Source organism: Homalodisca vitripennis, chromosome 2 (genome assembly GCF_021130785.1).
Source record: "Homalodisca vitripennis isolate AUS2020 chromosome 2, UT_GWSS_2.1, whole genome shotgun sequence".
Lineage (NCBI taxonomy): Eukaryota > Metazoa > Arthropoda > Insecta > Hemiptera > Cicadellidae > Homalodisca > Homalodisca vitripennis.
Window position 1 is genome coordinate 209,520,870 of NC_060208.1, and position 21,972 is coordinate 209,542,841.

The 21,972-nt window shown below is 35.3% G+C and overlaps 1 protein-coding gene across 1 annotated transcript in view; it reads right to left on the reverse strand.

The window, feature by feature from the left end:
- The window catches only part of LOC124355373 (structural maintenance of chromosomes protein 6), a 51,022-nt gene that overhangs the window by 15,666 nt on the left and 13,384 nt on the right, over positions 1 to 21,972 (reverse strand). Inside the window, 10 exon segments of the mRNA XM_046806490.1 lie at positions 1,510 to 1,646; positions 3,339 to 3,515; positions 4,236 to 4,426; positions 5,548 to 5,691; positions 7,909 to 8,105; positions 8,937 to 9,118; positions 9,120 to 9,137; positions 11,697 to 11,822; positions 13,915 to 14,034; positions 15,723 to 15,967. Coding sequence (XP_046662446.1) covers positions 1,510 to 1,646; positions 3,339 to 3,515; positions 4,236 to 4,426; positions 5,548 to 5,691; positions 7,909 to 8,105; positions 8,937 to 9,118; positions 9,120 to 9,137; positions 11,697 to 11,822; positions 13,915 to 14,034; positions 15,723 to 15,967 — 1,537 coding nt within the window.

Below are 21,972 nucleotides of genomic sequence, written 5' to 3' on the forward strand. Positions count from 1 at the left end.
ATATAAACACAATGCATAAGTGATATCTTATAGTAAGACTTTGAGGAGCCCAGCTTATTTCTTTACGTAATATTTAATGTTTCTGGTGTGCATAGTTTTGATAAGAGGTGTCTTTTTTTCTAGATGGCATTACAGTGTAAGGGATTATTTGCCCATAACTTTTGCTACGATAGTCGGAGAGATGTTTTGTTCATGCCATTGTGTTTCCATTGAATAGTCCTTTAAAATGGCATGTTACAAGATAGGGGTTGCCATTTGAAATTGTAAATTGATACTAATTGACCTTATTAATTTTTTATAAGGTTTGACGATGCACCTGTTTTTCTATGTGTCTGTACATATTGTAAACGTCTTGTGCAAATAAAGTATCTCTAATGTCTAATGTTTTAAAGTTACCCCTTCTACCCCCCTTAGAAAAGGGGGGTGAAATTTTTGTTACCATCATAAAAATCCAAAAAAGTAATTTAAAAAGTCTGGTAAAGGTTGTACATTGATTTATAAATCCGTTTGGAATATATCCAGGCGTATCAGGACTTAATTTACACAGTTAGATGTAAGGGATTGTTTGCCCATAACATTTGCTAGGATCATCGTAGAGATGATTTTTTTCACGTCATTGTGTTTCTTTTGAATTTACCTTTCAGATCATATGTCACAAGATAGGGATACAATTTGAATATTTCAAGTGACCCCCCCCTCTACCCCCTTTGAAAAAGGGGGGAAATATTTTTATCCTTCAAAAAGTTTTTAAATTGAAAAATGTATATATTATTGTACATTTTTTGTTTTCTAAGTTTCACTCCATGTAACTTTCACATGACTTGAAATAACAAGGTACTGTAAATTTAAAAAAATACAAAGTTTTGTTCTGAACAAAAAGATTATAACATATATACACTTATTTACAACACTAAAAAAGGTTTTTGATAAAAGTGTAAAATATGTACTACTACTTTTTTTGGCAGTACGTGTATCCATACTGGTGTTTGATGAATTCTTTGGGCAAGAGGAATATCAGATAATGACGAATTGTTGTCACTGTCACTATCAATTTTCACAAACCAACTCACATTCCACCGGTTTATAATCATCCAGACTACCTGACAACAACAGGGTCAGACAGGCCACAGTGTGTGCTTGTTCTTCCTACTTACCCAATTTCTTTTATTAAAAACTATCCTTACCCAACAAATCTGATATAAGTGTTTACTACCCTTATAAAGTTGGTAATATTGTAACACTATTTTGATTAAATTAAAAATAACACTACATGAAAGTTAAAGTGAGGCAAAACAACTACTACTTCATTATTGCGAATGTTATGTTTAGCTCCAGTCTTCTTCTTATTACAGCGTCTGCAATCCGACACTGTCATGCAGACTTGACTAATTTCGAACGCTGCACTAAGAGGAAGGTGAACTGGAGCTAAACTCGACATTCACCACATTATGTGTACTTCATTATTGTTTCAGTGCTATCGGAACGAACACTAGGTCTCTCTGAACTGACCTGATAAGATCCTCTTGCTTGGCCTGCAGCAAGGTGGCATGTGTCACAGGTCTGGAGTTAGAGTACGACTTGTAGTTGGGAGCCGGGAAGAACAAGTCTCCCGTCAGTGTAAAGGCCCTCCTACAGTTGCGTGGCACCTGGTCAACAGTATTGCCAACTTTGGTATTACATAATTATACAGCCTATGTTCACTGATTACGTTGAAAAAGCTTAAGCAAAAAAAGCCATAGTGATGGGCAAAACACTATTGGTGAATTAATTTGTACTGCGTACCAGAAAGGTGACATTACAATATTTGGACACGATATTTAGGAGATTATTGTGCAAATACAATTATACAAGAGTTGTTCAGAAAGTAAGGAACATTTACACCTGATGCTTCCAGGCATGCACAAACTGCGTATATATATAAGTGCGTTTGTGCTCAACATCTCAGTCAGTGTCTAGCTATAACAACGGGAACATCATGCTGCTTGTTTTCTTTATATTCAAATTTGAAATTTGTGCTGTAATCAAAACTCTCCAGTTGTGAAGAGCGGTCTGTGATTCGTTTTTGTCAGAAAAAAACTTAAAACCAATAGAAATTCATCGGGAGCTGTGTGAAGTATACCGGAACAATGTAATGACTGAAAGATCTGTCAGGAAGTGTGATGCATTCAGTTTTAAAATGGCAGAAAAAACTTTCATGATCGAGAGAAGAGTGGACGACCGAGTATTGTGACTGACGATCTGGTCACCAAAGTTGACGACAATGTGTGAAAACCACAGTTTCATAATAACTGAAATTTCTCTATGTTTCCCATTGCAAAACTTTAGGAGAGCTATTCAAAATATGCACTGAGGAAATTTGTCATCTATTTTGTTTTAGCATTGCCGACCTCACACGGCAAACCATACACAAGAACTCTTGAAGTCGTTCAACTGGGAAGTTTTTCCTCTTCCCCCTACAGTCCTCTGATCTTGCTCCAAGTGATTTTTACTTGTATCTGAAAATGAAGACCTGGCTAGCTGGCTGGAAGACACAGCGTTTTGACAACGGTGAGGAGCTCCATGTACGTGACACTGAGTGGCTGAGATCACAGGCGGCAGAATTCTATGACACAGGTATTTCAAAGATTGTCCACTGCTATGATAAGTGTCTGAATTTGTATTGTAATTATGACGAAAAGTAGTATTTTAGTCCCTTTTTCACAAGTATAAAATAAAATGTTTTTCTTGTACTTGGTTCTTTCTTAAATTCCAAAACGTTCCTTACTTTCTGAATAGCCTCATACCAATTTTTCCTGAGTATATTACAAGCAGAACATTGACGTATGGTAAATATACTGGACTCTGTTACAGTATGGTTTAAAGCTACAATAGATCTTGCTTGTTTCATTCATACATTTCGGTTTCACAGCTATTTAGCATAATATATTCAACATCATTGGGCAATATTAGATCACTAACACTACATTATGTAATCTACAATCTAATTTATCCCTCAGGGAGAAACTTATCTAAAACATAACTTTTCATTATTGGTTCACTTTCTAGATGACCTTCTGAAAATCATACTGTGAATGTGTATTAATTATTTTAACTCTCTGTTCTGTTTGATTCCTAAGTTTTCCTTTTTAGTAAACCAAACTGGGCTCATTCAACTAGTGGTGGGATAGCTATTTGGGGTTGTCTTTACAAAGTAGAGGCTAGTGTAGGTCCAGTTGTAGCATACAGTAGTGGAACATCTGTCTCAGTTATAGGTTTGCTAGACCCTTCGGCTCCCACCACCACAACAAACTACCTGTCACTATCTTGACAGTTCATGCTCAGCGTCTATCTTGACCTACCTTGCGTGGTTCATCCAGGATATTGTATGCCTCTGCATTAGTGGGTATCAGCAACACAGTCTCTATCTCTTGCTGATCTATGAGGCAGTTAGCCACTACTGGATTGTCTATTTCTAGAGCTCTCGCCAGACTCATGTATTTGTGATTGCCTGTTTCACTTTCCCTTATGTTGTGCACCTGCAAAAGCAAACAAAGGATCTTGGTAGAGAAAACAATATAAATACTACGAACATAGTGTTTTACAGAGTGCCAACACATTATTAATCTGTCCACATTTAATTCTCTTCATATTTATTAACACCTAGAATTTCTCATTGACCTCATTCTTTGTTCTTCAATCTTGAGTAGATGTGCAAATAGTTTTGTTTACAAGTCGAACAAAATAAACTAATATTAATGTTGTTTAGCAGCAAGTTCATTAGGTCAAGTCGAGCATACCTAAAATTTTAACAGACAGAGTGAAAAGTAGAGTTGATGTACTTCAACACTTTTCCTCTAATTTAGATACAAAGTAGGAGTACGCCACACTATGTGTCGCGTAACAGGCTACGCTAAAGCTGCATGTAACTGCAGTACATATGCATCCATAACTGACTCGGCCATAAAAACTAACCATACATTATATAGCATCAAAAAGTGACCAACGTTTCTCTCTTAACACATACTTACTATTTACTACGTACTACTTACTATTTACTACGTACTACTGTACTATTTACTACGTACTACTTACTATTTACTACGTACTACTTACTATTTACTACGTACTACTTACTATTTACTACGTACTACTTACTATTTACTACGTACTACTTACTATTTACTACGTACTACTATTTACTACGTACTACTTACTACGTAGTACTTACAATGTATTACTTACTACGTACTACTTACATTAGGCAGGAATTTGCTGCAGAATATGGAAGGCTGTGGTATTTTGTAACGCTCACAGACATACTTGAGTATTCCGCTCAGGACTGAAGCGTCTCTGTTGTTGTCGACACAGAACGCAGTCAATATGGATTTGCTGAGGAAGTTCTCCACAGCTCCAGACCACACTGAGTCCTTCACTTTGATGTGCAGCCCTGTGAAAACATGCCATTACTTAATGATTTGTAACATAAAAACTCTGGTAGCCTTGTTCTTCAAATTGGAAACAGTACGTTCCAGACAGGGAAGTTTCTGGCAGGAAGTACGTACGTCAAATTGTGACTACTTTTGACTTCTCTATTCTGTTCTCTTAGGATAAGAAGCTGAGAAGCCTTCTACAAGGGCCTTTGCGTTGCTTCCGGAGTGACAGGATATTCAGGATTGGTAAGGTTTGGAGGGGGGCCGCCTCTTGTCAAAATCCATGAAGAAGGATTTTGGGCACTTGCCTCAAGTCACTTCTCTTTGGAAGATGGAACCAGCCTCTCTAGTTAAAGTGGGCAAGGGTGGCATGCCCTTATCTCCAGACTAACTGCCTTTAACACAGGGAGCCCCACCAACTCCAACAGTCTTCCCCTGTAAAGACTAGACCTATTGATTTGACCTTGCTCCCCAATATCACGACATTTGCGATTAGTTATGTGACGCACCTGGACCATAGGGTTGCCCAGATTTCACATCGGTTTTTTGCTGTACACAAAATAGGTTCAACTGGAAGGTATAAACCAGCCTCAAGTGAACCTTCTTGGGGTACTATTGACTTATTATATATATTTTTATTTAATTCCATAGCTGGTCACCACCTTACACAAAATAGCAGGCACTTTTAGCCATTTAAGCTTTAAAAATAGCACTAATAAAATGGTTTGCACAGTAGTAAAGTTTTTAGCACATCTTGGGTTTTTAGGATTATACATAGAATACACAAGTCTTTTCAGAAAGTACCTAGGCATGTAAGAAACCTATTTCTATAGTCACGTTCTGCAAAACGAACTAAATAGTGTTGGTATTACAAGCATATACTTATGTACACGAAGAAGTGAGTATTATTTTGTTGTCGTTGCAAGTTGCTAATCTCTCCATTAGAAATGATCATGACACTGACTACCATGGCTTGGCTAGTTTTGCACCGAGGTGAACTACATGGCTATGTAGAATTTCCATTGCTCACTATTTCAACATAAGAGTTCTTTGATATAAGTATCTAAACTGTCCTCGTATTTGCAATTTATAATCGGCAATATCCACTAGAGGACTTAATTTAACCACTACCACTTACCTAGGGGTCCAATTGGTTTCTTTTCAAACTTGCGTCTTGCCACTGCCTTATTGATCTCATCCACGATGTTTACAACGCCCTCTCCGTACACCGAAAGGCTGCTGGCGTTTCGACTCAGCATCTTCAAGTTTTCCTCCCGCTTTCCTGTGGACAGGATACGTTTAGCTCAAAAGTGAAAAAAGGGTTGATGCTTTTTGTTGGAATCAAATAATTCTCTTGAGCCATTTCAATTCAAAATTATTTACTTCAAAGACATATTCTAATACTGTAAATTAAATCCTAATTATAATTATGCACTTCAATTCTTAGGTATTTCATTTATCACTATTAATTGTATTTTTATGTTTACATTTAACGGTAGTACAATATTTAATTACGTTCATTCTTTTGTTTAGTATTTGTTATTAGGTTGTAACTATTCCAGCTAAAAAATTAATTTTGTATTTAATATTTGCTTTCACTAAGTACATTAATTGAATATATCAAGTCTTTACTATAAATGAAATAAGAATTTTGAATGAGAGAATGTGATTTTAAAACAGGTTCAATTTAACAGATTTGTCACTTAAAGAGTTTTTACTGAGGAGAAATAAATGTCACTATTGTTTGTGCACTCACAAATTTAATTTAAATAGTATTTTGTGTAAATATAAATATTTTAAAATATAAAAAATGTCCCACACTTAATTTAAATGCATTAAAATCCTTTTATAAAATATCCTAACGTCACGTCACTGTGGCCACATTTCACTAGCGCTGAGTGGCTGCAAGGACGTACAACACCGATAGTGATCAAGAGCGATCTGACTGCCCTCCTGGATCAGAGCGAACAGACAGTGCCCTCCTGGCTCAGAGCGAACAGACTGCCCACCTGGCTCAGAGCGAACAGACAGTGCCCTCCTGGCTCAGAGCGAACAGACTGCCCACCTGGCTCAGAGCGAACTGACTGTGCCCTCCTGGCTCAGAGCGAACTGACTGCCCTCCTGGCTTAGAACAAACTGACTACCCTCCTGGCTCAGATCGAACTGACTGCCCTCCTGGCTAAGAACGAACTTACTGCCCTCTAAACTCAGAGTGAACTAACTGCCCTCCTGTTCAGAGCCAACTGACTGCACTCTTGGCTCAGAGCGAACTGACTGTGCCCTCCTGGATCAGAGCGAACTGACTGCCCTACTGGCTCAGATCGAACTGACTGCCCTACTGGCTCAGAACGAACTGACTGCCCTCCTGGCTAAGAACGAACTTACTGCCCTCTAAACTCAGAGTGAACTAACTGCCCTCCTGTTCAGAGCCAACTGACTGCACTCTTGGCTCAGAGCGAACTGACTGTGCCCTCCTGGATCAGAGCGAACTGACTGTGCCCTTCTGGCTCAGAGCGAACAGACTGCCCTCCTGGGTCAGAACGAACTGACTGCCCTCCTGGCTCAGAGCGAACTGACTGCCCTCCTGGCTTAGAACGAACTGACTGCCCTTCTGGCTCAGATCGAACTGACTGCCCTACTGGCTAAGAACGAACTTACTGCCCTCTAAACTCAGAGTGAACTAACTGCCCTCCTGTTCAGAGCGAACTGACTACACTCTTGGCTCAGAGCAAAGTAAACTATTTTTGCCTGGGACACATTATTCCTTTTCCACCTATTATTTACGAGTATTTACAAGAATTTTCTTTTCTTAACAGCTGATGTGTTGGTGATGTGAAATAATATTTCAGACCATCTAACAGAAGACCTCAGCATTGTTTAAAAACAATTTTGACTGTTGCATTGAGTTCTGATTCTGCAATTTCACTTCAATCTGTGGATGAATTCCGCGATTCACCACTGATAGTGCAGCTGTTTTACTGTTACCAGTAACATATTTCTTGATTATTGTTATGTCTTTATGAATAATGGCTTTATGTTGTGGGACAATGCTTACAAAATCGATCAACGAAAGCATTTAGGAAGCTTCCTATTGGTTAATACCAAAATTTGAGTTTTCTTTAAAGTTTTTTTGTGACAAACAGCTGGTTAAATGCTATTTTTCTTACAAAAGTCCTAATTTCTGAACAACAAAATATAAAGTATCAGCATAAATGTAAAAAAGTTATTTCAAAAATATAAAAAAGTTACTATTTGTGCACTGAAAAAAAAAATATAATATGTTGTTTGGAAATATAATATGAAAAAATTATACATTGGTCATCACAACATTATTTTACAACTTATTTTCCTCTTACTTATCCTAAACATAATTTAATGTAACAATCAAACAAAAACGTCCTTGAAATTTGGTACATAGTCGATCTACTAGCAAATGCACATTAACCGTAGATCCGGTAAATCCTAAAAGCCTCCAATAAAAATAATACGGTCAACTCACTTTTCTGTCGCTGGATGTTGTCCCAGCGGCTAGTCATAGCCTCTATTGTCCCGGCGACTTGTTCAACCGTGTCCTTCAACTGCTGCCGGTCGTGTTCGAAGCTCATCTCTGCTGCTTTGATAGACTGCAGTTTCTGCTCATACTCTGCGATTTGCCTCTTCAAACTCTCCTGGCGTTGTTTAATTTCCGGAGCATTCCTTGAAGTGGACAGAGGAATCTCTGTTAATTTATAAATTATAGGTTGAATAATTATTTTGTTTTATGTAACAAATTTTAGCCAAAAAATTTTTATGAAAAATTTGAAGTTAAATCTTTTTGGAAGTTTTTTAGTATCATGACTATGACTAGCGTGTATGCGTTGAAATTGTATTAATTACAATAGCTTACAGTATTTAGAATGTATTAAGTCACTTTGCTATTTCTAAATGTTCTTTCATTTCAAAACTTATTTTGGAATGTTTAAACATTTTTTCAATGTATATATATATATATTTTACCGTAAATAATCCAAAAAGCGGATGAACTACATATGAATAGGGTGTTTACTGTAATGATTGTAGGATTTTGTAAAATTTAAACCATTATATGTTATAAAATAAATAACACTACATTCCGAGGATTGAGATCTACCCTCTACTTCAGGTGTACAAAATGCTCTTAAAAATCTTTCAATCCAGAAAACGTATTGTTATACAATTTGTAAAATACATATATTGATAACAAATGTCCGAAATCCTACTATCCTTTCGTATTATACGTTGTTAATAACAAACTAAAAAAAAAGAATTTACTGTAATCTTGCAGAATCACAAAAAATTATTGGTCTTATGGGTATTTATAGTAACCTTAGTAATTGAGAGTTAAATGTATAAAAATCCTTCCTGTTAACCCAACAATTAACGTCAATTTTAAAAATCTATAAACTTAACCAAAACAGTGGATCAAATAGCAAAAAGAATTAGGAAGCAGATCACAATCAATTTATATTCAACTTTATCCAATAAGTTAAATATAAAGATTTTTCTCACTTTGTTAAGTTCTCTATTTCTGCCATGCAGCTGTCATATTTGCGCCTGGCCAGCCTAAGGCTCTGCTTAGTCTCGTTCAGTTCTTTGATGTAGTTGTTCCAGATCTCTTTCTTGTTGGTAAAATCTTCCCTAGCAGATTGCACCTTTTCTCTTGCATCTTTCACCATATTATCCATTTCTTTGATTCTATCCTCTAGTTCTCTGAAAGAAAAATCAATTTAAACATTAAAAAAGTTTAGATATTTAAGAAGTTTTTAATGCAGATTTCCACTTTATAACCTGAAAAAACAGTTGTAGACTGGTTGACGACAATGATCCAACTGAAAGTTTGATCAGTAAAAAATATAACACATTAAACCTTCAGATTACAATAATACAGAAAAATGTACAATGAAGTGTCAACATGGTAGGTGATGTTATCATAAAAGGCGCATCCTGAGTTCTTAACTCTGGGGCTCAAGACGAGTTTGGTTTGTGCAGGAGTTACACTTGTCAGGTAATTGATTCCTAAACAAAAATCAATACAGAAAATGACATTAGACATACTTTATTGCCATTAAATAACATGGTTACAATAGACTAAGTCATATTTGATTACAACATAATAATACTAAAATGAACTGAATTTACACTAATACTACTATTTACATAAACATCTTCGATACGGTATTGCAGTCTGGGGAGGTACCACACTAGGCAACCTGCAACGGGTCCTAATACACCAAAAGAGAGCAATTCGGATCCTTGCAAGCCTACGCACAAGAGAATCATGAAGGCAAGCCTTTCAAGAACTGAAGATTCTCACTGTGGTCAACCTATACATCCTAGAAGCTGTGACCTACGTACACCTGAAATCACCCGATGAAGTGATGACTGGAGCACAGCAACATGACTACAACACTCGGCATGCTGCAAACTACCATCTTCCAGCTCACCGCCTAGCGCCCACGGAGAAGAAGCCAACGTATGTTGGAGCAAAGCTGTGGAACGCCCTCCCACTAGAACTGAAGAGGAGAGACCGGCTGCAGTTTGGACACAAACTAAAACTCTGGCTTCAAGACCATCCATTTTACACGATAAATGAATTTTTAAATTGTACTATTCTCTAAGAATATGTTCAATAAAGAATTAATAATAATTTAATTAACATTTAATTACTAATTCACAGACAATTTGAATTTAAAGTGTACAGAACATGTTTATATAAAAAATACAAAATATCATTTCCACAGCCTTTTCTTTGACAATTTCTTAGCTATTTTAACCCTTTGCACTCGAAAGGCCAGCGGCACTGGCCAAATCAAAGTTGCAGACAGCTCGTGTTAGTTTTGCCGTAGTTTGTCCTCGCAACTCGTATGGCCAGTACAGATGGCCGCCACTACTTTCATTGATAGCTCAGCAGCTATATTTGTTGTTCGCCTCCCCAGATCGGAATTACTTTTCAATATCTACGTTATTTGCATAGTAATTTAAAATGTTTACAGAAGAAATGAAAATTAATTTAAAATTTATTTTTCATGAATCTTTCTATACTATGATACTTTCTATGTTATACTCAGATATGAACTATTTTACAGTTTACTCAGTCTTTAAATTTTTTTAAGGAATACAACTTTTAAAAATAATCACCTATGTGTAGTCAAGAACAGTTAGCACACGTCTTCTTGTAAAATTTTCTAGGTTTCTCTCACTTCAGTGTAGAAGTGAGAGAAACCTAGAAAATCGAAACTACATAATGTGGAGGCCCACTACGTGTCATTCGTCTTATTTGTACAGTCAATGTTAAAAAAAAAAACTATAGGCTAATTTAAAATTTACTGCTTTACCTAAAATTTACTTTAAAAACTAGCTACTCAATAGGTTTCAGCACTCACATTCATTATAAAACAAAGACAATATTAGAAAATAACTGCTATGTTTAGTGGCTAGTGGTGCTGGCCTTACGAGCTATGGACGTATTATATCTTGGCCAATACAGCTGGACATACAAGCTGAGATAACATTAAACAAAAATTAATCCATGCTTCTGACAAAATAGCAGCAGCCAGTAGAGCTGATGATACGAGCTCCAAGGACAAGGACAGCCATTGAGTGCATAGAGTTAAAACGTTTTAGGGACACAATTTGTGACTGGAGGTAATTGATTAAACAATTTTACACCAAGGAAATAAAAGTTATTTGTGTTTTGGCCTAAGCGCAAAAAGTTATTTTCTATATCCTTGTTAAATAATAATGGTTACCGGCTCGGGATGAGTTCTGTGGTTTGTTCAGGAGTTATACTTGTCAGGTAATTCATTTCTGAACAAAAAGCAAGACTAAAGAAGATGGTTCACATCTCAAGGGCTCAGGATGAGTTCTGTGGTTTGTTCAGGAGTTATACTTGTCAGGTAATTCATTTCTGAACAAAAAGCAAGACTAAAGAAGATAGTTCACATCTTAAGTGCTCAGGATGAGTAACATTGTTTTACACTCACCTTCCAGAGAAGTTGTCTTTGAGGTACTAAAGCTGGAGTAAGGGGTTCTGTACTCGAAATTACAGTATTTCATCAAGCTCCTTGACAGGCCGAAATGTAAAGAAAACCTGTCTATCTCAGTAAGGAATATTAAAGGCCTTTAGGCAAATTGATATGTTTAGGCTATCGGAGGCTTAATTATGTTTAGTTCCGCTCCTTAAAATAATTATTGCTGGGACAACGCAATACCTAATATCCAAGTGCACTAATTTAAAATTAACATAACTAAAATTTTTATTAACTGTACCTCAGTTTTGTCCTTTAAATTGCTTTCTTCTACTTCAACCAATTTCTTTTCAGCCTTGTTTTTTGCCAAAATTTCAATCTCCCTCCTTTTCTTCAGTTCTTCCGCCTTTGCTGTGTCTTCATTGATCTAAATTGAAATAAATTAACAGCTTAGTTTATATTTTCACGACATCTTTACACAGTATTAAAAAGGTACACACACAAACAGGTATTATTGAGCAAGGATGTAAAGTGGATGAGTTATTTGTAATATTGTTACTATCTAAGATACACTGTTTCTTAACATGAGTAATTTATTAAAAACATAACCAAAAAAGAATTTTAACAAATAAATACCATAAACAACAAGATTCCACGCAGATATATGTGCAATATTTGTAAATGTTTACATAGAACTAACAAGTTATATAAAAGAAGGAAAAGAGAATCATCTTAGTTCAACCCATCTGGTCGCCTTGATTTAAAAATTAATTGATGTGAGATTTCAACATTTCTTAAGTTAATCAGATTAGTAATTTGCTTGGGATTTGGCTCTAAATGGTAAATTCCTTTTAGGTCAAAGCAATTTTATAATTTATTTTGATTGTGTTGAATCACATGTGCAGATAATGGTCTCTCATAATTTTGATGAACAACATAAAACCGATGATTGCTCATTCTCACTATTAATGGAGAATACGTTTTTCCAATATAATCTTTGGGACAGAATTTACAGGTTAGCTGATAAATGAAGTTTTTTATCATGCAATCAATGTTGCCTTTATCTGATATTCTTTTTCAGTTGTACTACTTTTAAAACATTTAGAATTTATTAACATTTTACAAATTCTGCGTCTTGGCTTGTTACAAGGATTGCACACGTTACATTTCATGTTATTACTTTTTGGGTTGCCTTCATGGTTTAATTTCGGTCTAGAGAGAATGCTTTGTAAATTTTGAGAATTTTAAAATATTACTTTAGGGGACTTAGATAATACATTTCTAGTTTCAGGGGAAGATTCCAAAATTAGAAAAAGATTCAGAATGATTATTAGGTCATTAGGATTAATTGCACTGGAATTGTATTTATATTTGTTTATCAACAAAATGTTTTGGATACTCCCTTGAAAGAAATACATTAGACCGTCTATTTATGTAATTATGACAATTAGACAGATTGCTACAAGATTTTTGCCCTTATTGATAGACTCTTGGGGATTGATTTTGTAATGTAAATTGGAATATATGTATGTGCATAAATATAAACACTGACTTGATAAACTCCTTTGATTATATGTTCGTTAATATTTCAGCATTTGCTGTTATCAAAAAGGATTCACAAAATAAAAGTATAAAAACTTGAACTTACAAAAAGATTTCAAGCAGATATATAATTTTAGCATGAAATGTGAATACACAATGAATACAATATATCTTTCTTCAAACCCAAGGATACTTCAGATTTTAATACTAACCAATTCGCCTTAAATAAATTTTGTTTTAATCTTCATATACTTTGCAAATACCTTTCAGTGAATAATATTGTTAAAAAATTTTTTGATCGCCTAAGAGAGTTTGAACACAAATCTTTCATCCTGCTTTTTATAAGAACAACAGCTATTATTCAGTCTTACGTGCAATGGGTTTATTGTCAATCCAACATAACCTATTTTATAATTACTGTTCCATGTTGATAAATTACAGTTTTAGTTGTACATTTCCACTACTTAAGCTATCAAAAAGGCATAATTGATACACTGTCTGGAGGATGGTCATTGCCTAACACTCATTACTCAAATTAGAAAAACACATGTAAAGTACCAAATAATCAAATAAATTATTCCACAATAGGCATACTTCAAATTCTAGGTTTATTACAAAATTGAAGTACTACATTCTGGTGTATCCAGCTTAGTTGATATTCGAATTCCAAGTATCAATGACATACTATTACAATAAACACTTGCAGATTCAAATACCCAACTTGAAATTTTGAGGTCTCATTAATGTTTAAAATAATATGCCCTCACAAAGTATTGTAAATTATAGTAAGTACAACATAGTAAATTTACACTTTACCATACTACTAATTACATAAACGGCAGCAAGTGTCCGAAATCCTATTAACCTTTCAAACCTTCCATAATCAATAAACAAATATAAAAAAGAACACTGCTAGTCCTATTAAGTTAAAAAAAAAAACATTTACTAGGCCTAAGTAAGCATTTACTCTTACTTACCACAGCCCAAAGCATCTCATTTTCAAGATTGATCCGGAGTCTGTCTTTCTCTTTGGCTTCTTCCAGAGTCTTTAGCTTTTTCTTCATTTCAATTACATCACTAAATACTTCTTTCAAGCCCTGAAAGTGTAAATCAAGTCTTAATAAATTGAAGTAAAACATTCATATTTTAAAATGGAATTGATTTTTAATTGCCAGTCTCCTTGAACTGAATAAACGATTGGTATCATTATGTTATTAACACCACAACATATATCACATTGTTTACAATACATTAATTCATAGCTTTCACAGAAAAATCATAGCTTTTGCGGATGATATTGCCCTTCAATACGTACAACGATCATGGCAAATAATTTAGGAACATATTAAGGCAGATTTACAGACTAAGCTCATGGTGTGATAGTAACCAAATGATAATTAACACAGATAAAACTAATTTTGTAAAGTTTTACCTTAAAACTTTTTACTTTCAAGATACACTGAAATTTCACACTTATTTTAATTGTTGCAGAACTCAAGATTGCCTTTGCTCAGAAATTAAACAGATAGCAAATGTTAAATATTTAGGTGTAACTTTGGATGAAAATGTTTCTTGGAAACAACATATTAATCAGTTACAAGCACTATTACGTAAGAGCATAAGAACATTCTATTTTTTACTAAATCTCTTAAATGATGAACTACTTGGAGTTTAATATTTTTCTTTAATTCATTCAAGATTGATATACGGTATTGAGGTCTGGGGAGCAGCTGGCAATGTCTCACTGCAACTAATAGAAGTAATTCAAAAACATTTTGTAAGAATAATCACACTTAAGCATCATAGAGAATCCTCCATACCTTTATTCTGAGTAACTAATATCCGCCCTCTCAAACACCTTTTTATATTTAAAGTTTTGAAAATATTCTACATCCAAAGTGGAAATGATGGAAATAAACAATTTCAACTTTTATTGAGGTCTGGGGAGCAGCTGGCAATGTCTCACTGCAACTAATAGAAGTAATTCAAAAACATTTTGTAAGAATAATCACACTTAAGCATCATAGAGAATCCTCCATACCTTTATTCTGAGTAACTAATATCCGCCCTCTCAAACACCTTTTTATATTTAAAGTTTTGAAAATATTCTACATCCAAAGTGGAAATGATGGAAATAAACAATTTCAACTTTACACTCGTGCTGCTACCAACTCTATTTACATAAGACCAAAAATCAATAAAACTATGTTTGGAAAAACTTTTATTTTTATAGGTCCAAAGATTTTTAACATGTTACCCCACAGCATTAAAAACTCCAAAACCTCACAATTTTTCAAAAAAGAAGTTAAAAGATGGCTATTAGAAAAAGAAGACACAAAGGCTTTTTTGAGATTCTGCACTGAAGTTTGAATGTGTTTAGGAAACCTGGATGCAATTATTCTTTTGTTTTATGTTTTGTACTACTGCATCTTAAATTTTTACTATACACACAAATATATTAATTGTATTATAGAATACATAATTTCTTGGTTTTTCCAGACATTTACCATTGTTTAGTGATACAAAAAAAAAAATCAGTAACATTACGTTTCGAGATCTAAACGATGGTAAATGTCTGGAAAAATCCTGTTTCTTTCCATTGTCAAAAATAAACTTCAAACAAAGTTCTGTAATGCTTATAACATTTCCTAAACATTTTTTTTTCTATCTTGAACGGTTTTTGACATACTGAATAAATGGAAATACCACGAGAATACATTAATGATATTTCAGTCGTCACAAAAAACTATCTACCTCTTCTGACTGAGCCGAAAAGACTATTTACCTCAAACTTCCTTTCGATGGACTCCGTTACAGCATATATTCTCAATCTATTTTCAGAGTATATACTGTTGATCTCGTCAAAACGGGAGGCTTTCAAGTAAAACATGAACTTGTTTTTTGGATCAGAGGAGTTCAGGAAGTTCCTTGCGACATCTTGGTGCAGGATACACACTGGGTTTTCGGTCTGGATGTTGAATTGAGCGAGAATTTTATCTAGCTCTGCTTTCTTTGTAGAGACTATCCTTCCTGCAAGCAAAGCACATACAGAAATGTTATTAAATTGTGTATATTTAAAAACGGCCTGCAATATAACATCCAGGAGAAAATTGCACAACGAAATGAAGCCAAGATGCATCCCAGTGCTGTAAAAAGGTTAAATCAATACATAATATATTAGATAAAATATGTTATCAAACTCAATTTTTTAAGCCTGCTCTTCCATGTTAAAACCTAACCTTTTTCCCTATTTCATCTACAGTGAATGATGGGATTGAATGGGTTGAACTGTGGGATTAACCCTAAACTAGCAATCGTTGTTAAAAAATGTCAAGTGGATTTTAGCATTTTGGGCAAGAAGTATTCAAAAATAAATAATTGTCCATTTATTTTTAAGCTAAACCTTTCAAGAAACAGTATTTTTTTTATAAAAAAATTATTAAAAACTGAAAACGAAAATCTTACACCAATAAGATTAAGAATAATGAAATCATTGGATGGATGTTGGAATTAGTTCCGTTTACGAAGGCTACTTTACCGCCCAGGTATTGAAAATGTTGACAAAAATGATGACACATTGCTCTGCTTAATACTGGTAATATAACAGGACTATATCAACTTCACCAATCTCTTGTCACCCATTAAGAAACAAGATCTATCATACTCACTCAACGATGTATAAAAGCTCACGGCAAATTATTCTATATAAGATTAAATTAGATTTCAACAGTCTGCATGTACAACAAAATCATGAAATATGTATCCTGTGACTAGAGTTGTTCCGATACAAGTAAAGTATTGATACCAAATGTACTTGGTATCTATAGTCTTGTTTTGATACTTACTTGGTTTCGGAAGACAGTACTTGGTATCGAATGATCTGAATACTTTAGCCTGTTGTTAATGTTCTTTAAGATGTTAAACACTTTTGCACTAGCAACTTGAACTTTTTGTACACAATTTATAACTTAGAGGTTAATATTACTAAACACAATTTGTAACTTATAGGTTTAATTACTAAATACGGTATTTTAAAGACACATCTGTTAAATCATATTTCCCCCTCCAACTCCTTTAGTTTCACTAATTGTTAAGACATTTTTCTCACAATAACATGCACTACACTGTCTTTAACCTTAAACTAATATTAATAATTCTCTGGGGTTGTTGTTTGATATAGTGTCTTAACAACAGTATGAAGACAACTGCGTAACACGAAATTTACCACGAATGACTACATTCGGATGTGGATTGAAAAGTTGTACTCAATACTATCAGGTATCGATACTTTTCTCCAATACCTGAGTAGTATCGAGGACTTTTTTACCGATACCGATACAAGTACTGGTATCGGCACTTTCGTAGTATCGGAACAACCCTACCGGTGACCATTGATGAATTTTCTTGTTACACACTTGCAAATGTTTTGTTCAATGTGTCTCCAACTAGTGTTGTAGAATGTCTTCAAAAAATTGCCTGAATTTTTATGAAGCCCATGTACATACAATCAGATTGTGAGGCAACTCTTATGTTACAGATACAATCATTTCTGCGTTCTAACGGAATTGGAACCAGCCTAACTAACATCTCTACAATACTCTCCCATGTACATACAATCAGATTGTGAGGCAACTCTTATGTTACAGATGAAATCATTTCTGTGTTCTAACGGAATCGGAACCAGCCTAACTAACATCTCTACAATACTCTCCCATGTACATACAATCAGATTGTGAGGCAACTCTTATGTTACAGATACAATCATTTCTGTGTTCTAACGGAATTGGAACCAGCCTAACTAACATCTCTACAATACTCTCCCATGTACATACAATCAGATTGTGAGGCAACTCTTATGTTACAGATGAAATCATTTCTGTGTTCTAACGGAATTGGAACCAGCCTAACTAACATCTCTACAATACTCTCCCATGTACATACAATCAGATTGTGAGGCAACTCTTATGTTACAGATGAAATCATTTCTGTGTTCTAACGGAATTGGAACCAGCCTAACTAACATCTCTACAATACTCTCCCATGTACATACAATCAGATTGTGAGGCAACTCTTATGTTACAGATGAAATCATTTCTGTGTTCTAACGGAATCGGAACCAGCCTAACTAACATCTCTACAATACTCTCCCATGTACATACAATCAGATTGTGAGGCAACTCTTATGTTACAGATGAAATCATTTCTGTGTTCTAACGGAATCGGAACCAGCCTAACTAACATCTCTACAATACTCTCCCATGTACATACAATCAGATTGTGAGGCAACTCTTATGTTACAGATGAAATCATTTCTGTGTTCTAACGGAATTGGAACCAGCCTAACTAACATCTCTACAATACTCTCCCATGTACATACAATCAGATTGTGAGGCAACTCTTATGTTACAGATGAAATCATTTCTGTGTTCTAACGGAATTGGAACCAGCCTAACTAACATCTCTACAATACTCTCCCATGTACATACAATCAGATTGTGAGGCAACTCTTATGTTACAGATGAAATCATTTCTGTGTTCTAACGGAATTGGAACCAGCCTAACTAACATCTCTACAATACTCTCCCATGTACATACAATCAGATTGTGAGGCAACTCTTATGTTACAGATGAAATCATTTCTGTGTTCTAACGGAATTGGAACCAGCCTAACTAACATCTCTACAATACTCTCCCATGTACATACAATCAGATTGTGAGGCAACTCTTATGTTACAGATGAAATCATTTCTGTGTTCTAACGGAATCGGAACCAGCCTAACTAACATCTCTACAATACTCTCCCATGTACATACAATCAGATTGTGAGGCAACTCTTATGTTACAGCTGAAATCATTTCTGCGTTCTAACAGAATCGGAACCAGCCTAACTAACATCTCTACAATACTCTCCCATGTACATACAATCAGATTGTGAGGCAACTCTTATGTTACAGATGAAATCATTTCTGTGTTCTAACGGAATCGGAACCAGCCTAACTAACATCTCTACAATACTCTCCCATGTACATACAATCAGATTGTGAGGCAACTCTTATGTTACAGATGAAATCATTTCTGTGTTCTAACGGAATCGGAACCAGCCTAACTAACATCTCTACAATACTCTCCCATGTACATACAATCAGATTGTGAGGCAACTCTTATGTTACAGCTGAAATCATTTCTGCGTTCTAACAGAATCGGAACCAGCCTAACTAACATCTCTACAATACTCTCCCATGTACATACAATCAGATTGTGAGGCAACTCTTATGTTACAGCTGAAATCATTTCTGCGTTCTAACAGAATCGGAACCAGCCTAACTAACATCTCTACAATACTCTCCCATGTACATACAATCAGATTGTGAGGCAACTCTTATGTTACAGATGAAATCATTTCTGTGTTCTAACGGAATCGGAACCAGCCTAACTAACATCTCTACAATACTCTCCCATGTACATACAATCAGATTGTGAGGCAACTCTTATGTTACAGCTGAAATCATTTCTGTGTTCTAACGGAATTGGAACCAGCCTAACTAACATCTCTACAATACTCTCCCATGTACATACAATCAGATTGTGAGGCAACTCTTATGTTACAGATGAAATCATTTCTGTGTTCTAACGGAATTGGAACCAGCCTAACTAACATCTCTACAATACTCTCCCATGTACATACAATCAGATTGTGAGGCAACTCTTATGTTACAGATGAAATCATTTCTGTGTTCTAACGGAATTGGAACCAGCCTAACTAACATCTCTACAATACTCTCCCATGTACATACAATCAGATTGTGAGGCAACTCTTATGTTACAGATGAAATCATTTCTGTGTTCTAACGGAATTGGAACCAGCCTAACTAACATCTCTACAATACTCTCCCATGTACATACAATCAGATTGTGAGGCAACTCTTATGTTACAGATGAAATCATTTCTGTGTTCTAACGGAATTGGAACCAGCCTAACTAACATCTCTACAATACTCTCCCATGTACATACAATCAGATTGTGAGGCAACTCTTATGTTACAGATGAAATCATTTCTGTGTTCTAACGGAATTGGAACCAGCCTAACTAACATCTCTACAATACTCTCCCATGTACATACAATCAGATTGTGAGGCAACTCTTATGTTACAGATACAATCATTTCTGTGTTCTAACGGAATCGGAACCAGCCTAACTAACATCTCTACAATACTCTCCCATGTACATACAATCAGATTGTGAGGCAACTCTTATGTTACAGATGAAATCATTTCTGTGTTCTAACGGAATTGGAACCAGCCTAACTAACATCTCTACAATACTCTCCCATGTACATACAATCAGATTGTGAGGCAACTCTTATGTTACAGATGAAATCATTTCTGTGTTCTAACGGAATTCGGAACCAGCCTAACTAACATCTCTACAATACTCTCCCATGTACATACAATCAGATTGTGAGGCAACTCTTATGTTACAGATGAAATCATTTCTGTGTTCTAACGGAATTGGAACCAGCCTAACTAACATCTCTACAATACTCTCCCATGTACATACAATCAGATTGTGAGGCAACTCTTATGTTACAGATGAAATCATTTCTGTGTTCTAACGGAATTGGAACCAGCCTAACTAACATCTCTACAATACTCTCCCATGTACATACAATCAGATTGTGAGGCAACTCTTATGTTACAGATACAATCATTTCTGTGTTCTAACGGAATTGGAATGTCTCTACTCTCCCATGTACATACAATCAGATTGTGAGGCAACTCTTATGTTACAGATACAATCATTTCTGTGTTCTAACGGAATTGGAACCAGCCTAACTAACATCTCTACAATACTCTCCCATGTACATACAATCAGATTGTGAGGCAACTCTTATGTTACAGATGAAATCATTTCTGTGTTCTAACGGAATTGGAACCAGCCTAACTAACATCTCTACAATACTCTCCCATGTACATACAATCAGATTGTGAGGCAACTCTTATGTTACAGATGAAATCATTTCTGTGTTCTAACGGAATTGGAACCAGCCTAACTAACATCTCTACAATACTCTCCCATGTACATACAATCAGATTGTGAGGCAACTCTTATGTTACAGATGAAATCATTTCTGTGTTCTAACGGAATTGGAACCAGCCTAACTAACATCTCTACAATACTCTCCCATGTACATACAATCAGATTGTGAGGCAACTCTTATGTTACAGATGAAATCATTTCTGTGTTCTAACGGAATTGGAACCAGCCTAACTAACATCTCTACAATACTCTCCCATGTACATACAATCAGATTGTGAGGCAACTCTTATGTTACAGATACAATCATTTCTGTGTTCTAACGGAATTGGAACCAGCCTAACTAACATCTCTACAATACTCTCCCATGTACATACAATCAGATTGTGAGGCAACTCTTATGTTACAGATACAATCATTTCTGTGTTCTAACGGAATTGGAACCAGCCTAACTAACATCTCTACAATACTCTCCCATGTACATACAATCAGATTGTGAGGCATCTCTTATGTTACAGATACAATCATTTCTGTGTTCTAACGGAATCGGAACCAGCCTAACTAACATCTCTACAATACTCTCCCATGTACATACAATCAGATTGTGAGGCAACTCTTATGTTACAGATGAAATCATTTCTGTGTTCTAACGGAATTGGAACCAGCCTAACTAACATCTCTACAATACTCTCCCATGTACATACAATCAGATTGTGAGGCATCTCTTATGTTACAGATGAAATCATTTCTGTGTTCTAACGGAATTGGAACCAGCCTAACTAACATCTCTACAATACTCTCCCATGTACATACAATCAGATTGTGAGGCAACTCTTATGTTACAGATACAATCATTTCTGTGTTCTAACGGAATTGGAACCAGCCTAACTAACATCTCTACAATACTCCTGGAAATGGTCATATTGAACACATGAATGATACGCTGAGAAGAAGATCATGTGTGCACTCAAAACACTAATTTTTGTGTGTAAATTGTTGT